The sequence below is a fragment of the Sinocyclocheilus anshuiensis genome, unplaced genomic scaffold, assembly GCF_001515605.1.
Source record: "Sinocyclocheilus anshuiensis isolate Anshui unplaced genomic scaffold, SAMN03320099.WGS_v1.1 scaffold195, whole genome shotgun sequence".
Taxonomy (NCBI): domain Eukaryota; kingdom Metazoa; phylum Chordata; class Actinopteri; order Cypriniformes; family Cyprinidae; genus Sinocyclocheilus; species Sinocyclocheilus anshuiensis.
This window is the reverse complement of record NW_015548236.1, coordinates 2,732,444-2,735,612: the sequence shown is the minus strand read 5'-3', so window position 1 is coordinate 2,735,612 and position 3,169 is coordinate 2,732,444. Positions and strand designations below refer to the sequence as shown.

At 35.8% G+C, this 3,169-nt stretch overlaps 1 protein-coding gene across 1 annotated transcript in view; it reads right to left on the bottom strand.

Annotated features, from left to right (window-relative positions):
- Positions 1-2,953, bottom strand: part of LOC107654692 (acetylcholinesterase collagenic tail peptide-like) — a 9,493-nt gene extending 6,540 nt beyond the window's left edge. Inside the window, exons 1-5 of the mRNA XM_016441879.1 lie at positions 2,535-2,953; positions 1,484-1,590; positions 1,278-1,388; positions 1,138-1,182; positions 1,011-1,037 (exon numbers count right to left, since the gene is read on the bottom strand). Coding sequence (XP_016297365.1) covers positions 1,011-1,037; positions 1,138-1,182; positions 1,278-1,388; positions 1,484-1,590; positions 2,535-2,883 — 639 coding nt within the window. The 5' untranslated portion in view covers positions 2,884-2,953. The remainder of the gene's footprint in view (positions 1-1,010; positions 1,038-1,137; positions 1,183-1,277; positions 1,389-1,483; positions 1,591-2,534) is intronic.
- Between the last annotated feature and the right edge of the window lie 216 nt (positions 2,954-3,169).

The following is a 3,169-nucleotide window of genomic DNA, read 5'->3' as shown; positions in this document are numbered from 1 at the left end:
ATATATATATATATATATATATATATATATATAAATAATTTGAGAAGTAAAATAGTGTAAGATAATAAAGTAATAAGCTATGAGAGGCTGTGCATTTTATCACAGGTAAAGGGTGTTCTAGGGCAAAACGCAAAGCCTTTACCCAAGGTAAAATCATGGTAAAATCAGTGTAACAGATACAAATATGTAACAACTCATAAAACGGCAGAACCTGCATTATGTTTACTGAAGAGCTACATTTATTGCAAGATAATATTAGCTATTAATATTATAATACTAGTGAGCATAAGAGACTAATTTCAAAAACATTTTAAAATATCTTACTGAGCCCATCTTGAATTAATTGTATTTTCTTTACACATTTCCCTAACAAAAAATGCCAACAATAAACAAAAATGAAAATGAAAATTAATTTATTCCAAAAAGATTTTTCTCTGATAGAGATATTTTCTCTGATAACAAGTGTTTCATTTTATGCAGTTGTGGTTCTCAGGTAAATGTTTTTTATATTTTTAATGGAAATCAGAACAAAAAATCTGATTTAGAAAATAATTTTTGCAGTCCCCCATAAAATGTCCTGTGCTTCAATCTCCTTCCCTCTTTTTGCTTGAGGAGCTTAAGAGTTCAGTGCAATTAAATAGCTGTGTGTGTGTTTTGACTGAGAGCAGCAGTGCAGGGCTGAGATTAATGTCTGAGTTCAGCACTAAGTAATATTACAGGGCAGAACTGCAGTGCACTGCAGCCAATGAAACAGCACATGGCCTGATACCCTGTAAAACTATTACATGCACCAAGAGGGCATGTCATAAACAGCATGGTCTGCAAAATGCAACCTGCCTCGTCATAAACAGAGATATTTTATATGACAGAAATGATATAAAAAAGATTTCTGCTCCATGTGCTCTATGAAGTCTGGAAGCCATCCCTGACTTTCCATCATTACCGTTATGCATGCATTTGGTGCACAATAATGAATAAATACTTTAGAAGATCAAAGATGAGAATCTGACCTTTGACCCTGGTCTTCCAATGTCACCCTAAAGTGAAAAGAAGAACAGTTCAATTTTATAAAAGACTTCAAAATTAACAGACCCATAAGCAACTGATTCCTCGTAACCAGATGTTAAACCATCTTACCTTATCTCCTTTGGGTCCCTCCATCCCTGGGATGCCACTGTGACCCTAAAACAAAGTAAAACCTATGAATTCATATATTTTGTTCTCCATCTCACTTAGTTGTCTGGGGAGGGACTTCATTAACTCTTTGTGTGCCTTACCTGTGGTCCAACAGGTCCAGGAGGTCCTGGTGGTCCCGCCACACAGAGTTCCTTCACCTGCTCCCCATCCTCCTCTCTTACTCTCGTCCCCTCCACATGACTAGGCAAGATCTTTAAAAAAAACAACAACAGATAAATGGTGGATTAACAGACATGCTGTCATTTCCTGCTGTTAGAATTATGTACACTAATATTATGTTACTCACAGGCTCTCTTTTCCAGACACCAGGAGGGGGCGGGAACAAAGGAGGGGGAGGCGGGGTCAGCAGACAACAAGGGTCAAATCTTTTCAAGATATCATTTGGATCCCGGTCTAAAAGAATAAACCACAAAACCAACCAGACGAGACAGAGAGACATTAATTATAATCAATAATCTTATTGGCAAAAATACTTGTGGAGAAATAGCACTGCAGTTTAGCTGCTTTAAAAACCTATATGAAAAATACACCTAATAGAAAATGGATACGTACGGATGAATGACAACATAGCCTATAGAATTCAACATAAGATCTGAACAAGACTTAATATCACTTGGGAAATATGAAGCCTGATAAAACATGCAACACCTTTAAGATGAAATATAGAACATGAATTAATCACAAGCTGATCTACACTAACTGTATTAATTACCAAGCATACATGTTATAAATGTCACGACAGCATAGACAATGTAAATATAGAAATAACAAGCGTTCAATATGTCATGTATTTTTAATAAGGTAATTTTAATCCCAATGTGCAACCTAATCCACACCTGCATATTAAAGATACATGCATACAATATGCATATAAAATATATGTATTGTAATAATGTCCAAAATAAACAGTGGGGTAACATTATGACGTTGAATGAATAAAGATATTTATTATTTAATTGCACAGTTTCTAGGTCACTTATCAACAAGTTAATTTACATTTACAGATTTTGCACAAGTTTTCATTCAAATTGTTATGCTGATAATATAATTTACAACTGAAAATTATTAATTAAAAAAATATATTAAAAACCGAGAAAATAATGTAAAACGTTTGGGCCCTATAATGCATGTATATGTAATATAATATAATGTAATAAGTAACATATGATTAAAATTTTTATATATATTTTTTTTTTATATATGCAATACATTGACCTGTCTGTCTATCTAAAATTGTGTATTTATATAAAAAGCTGCATACGTACGCAAACATATCACAAGCCACACGCTCTCATTATCACAAATTGATAATCCCTCACGCGCTAGCTCTCTCGTACCTGTAGGAATCGGGAGGATATTTTCCAGATTGTACGGTGAAAGGTAGGCTGACACCGAGTACAGCAGAAACTGCAGCTGTATCCCAATCCTGCTCATGGCCATGTTCCTGTACGAGTGTGTCAAAAATACACAGATCTGAGTCGGTGTCCGCCCTCTCCCATCCAGTTTGAAATGCCAGCAGCTCTCTCTCTCACACACCCTATTTTCTGCTGTCTCGGTCTCGTCTGTCAGTGCGGCTGTGTTATTAAGTCGTAAGAATGCTTCCCACGGAGTCTGTGGGAATCTCCAGGCGCGACTGCTATTACAGTCAGGGATCTGACATCTGATCCGCCCTCTCCAGCCCCTCATGCCAAGATTAGACCCCCGGACTACCACTATACACTTAATACTACACGCCAACAAACTGACAGATATAATTCAGGACAAGAACGACTGTTTAAAAAAAAACTGTACAAAAAAGGTGCACCTGTCAATCATAAGACCATCACATCCTAAAAATTCAATGTGAGAACATTTCCAATTTTTATTAGGTAGCAGCTAGGTCACTTGATTTGTAAATCGTGTCTAGAAAATTGAGTAAACTTATTAGCACAATGTTTTGTTTTATGTACACTTCAGACCAAAAGTTTCGTTT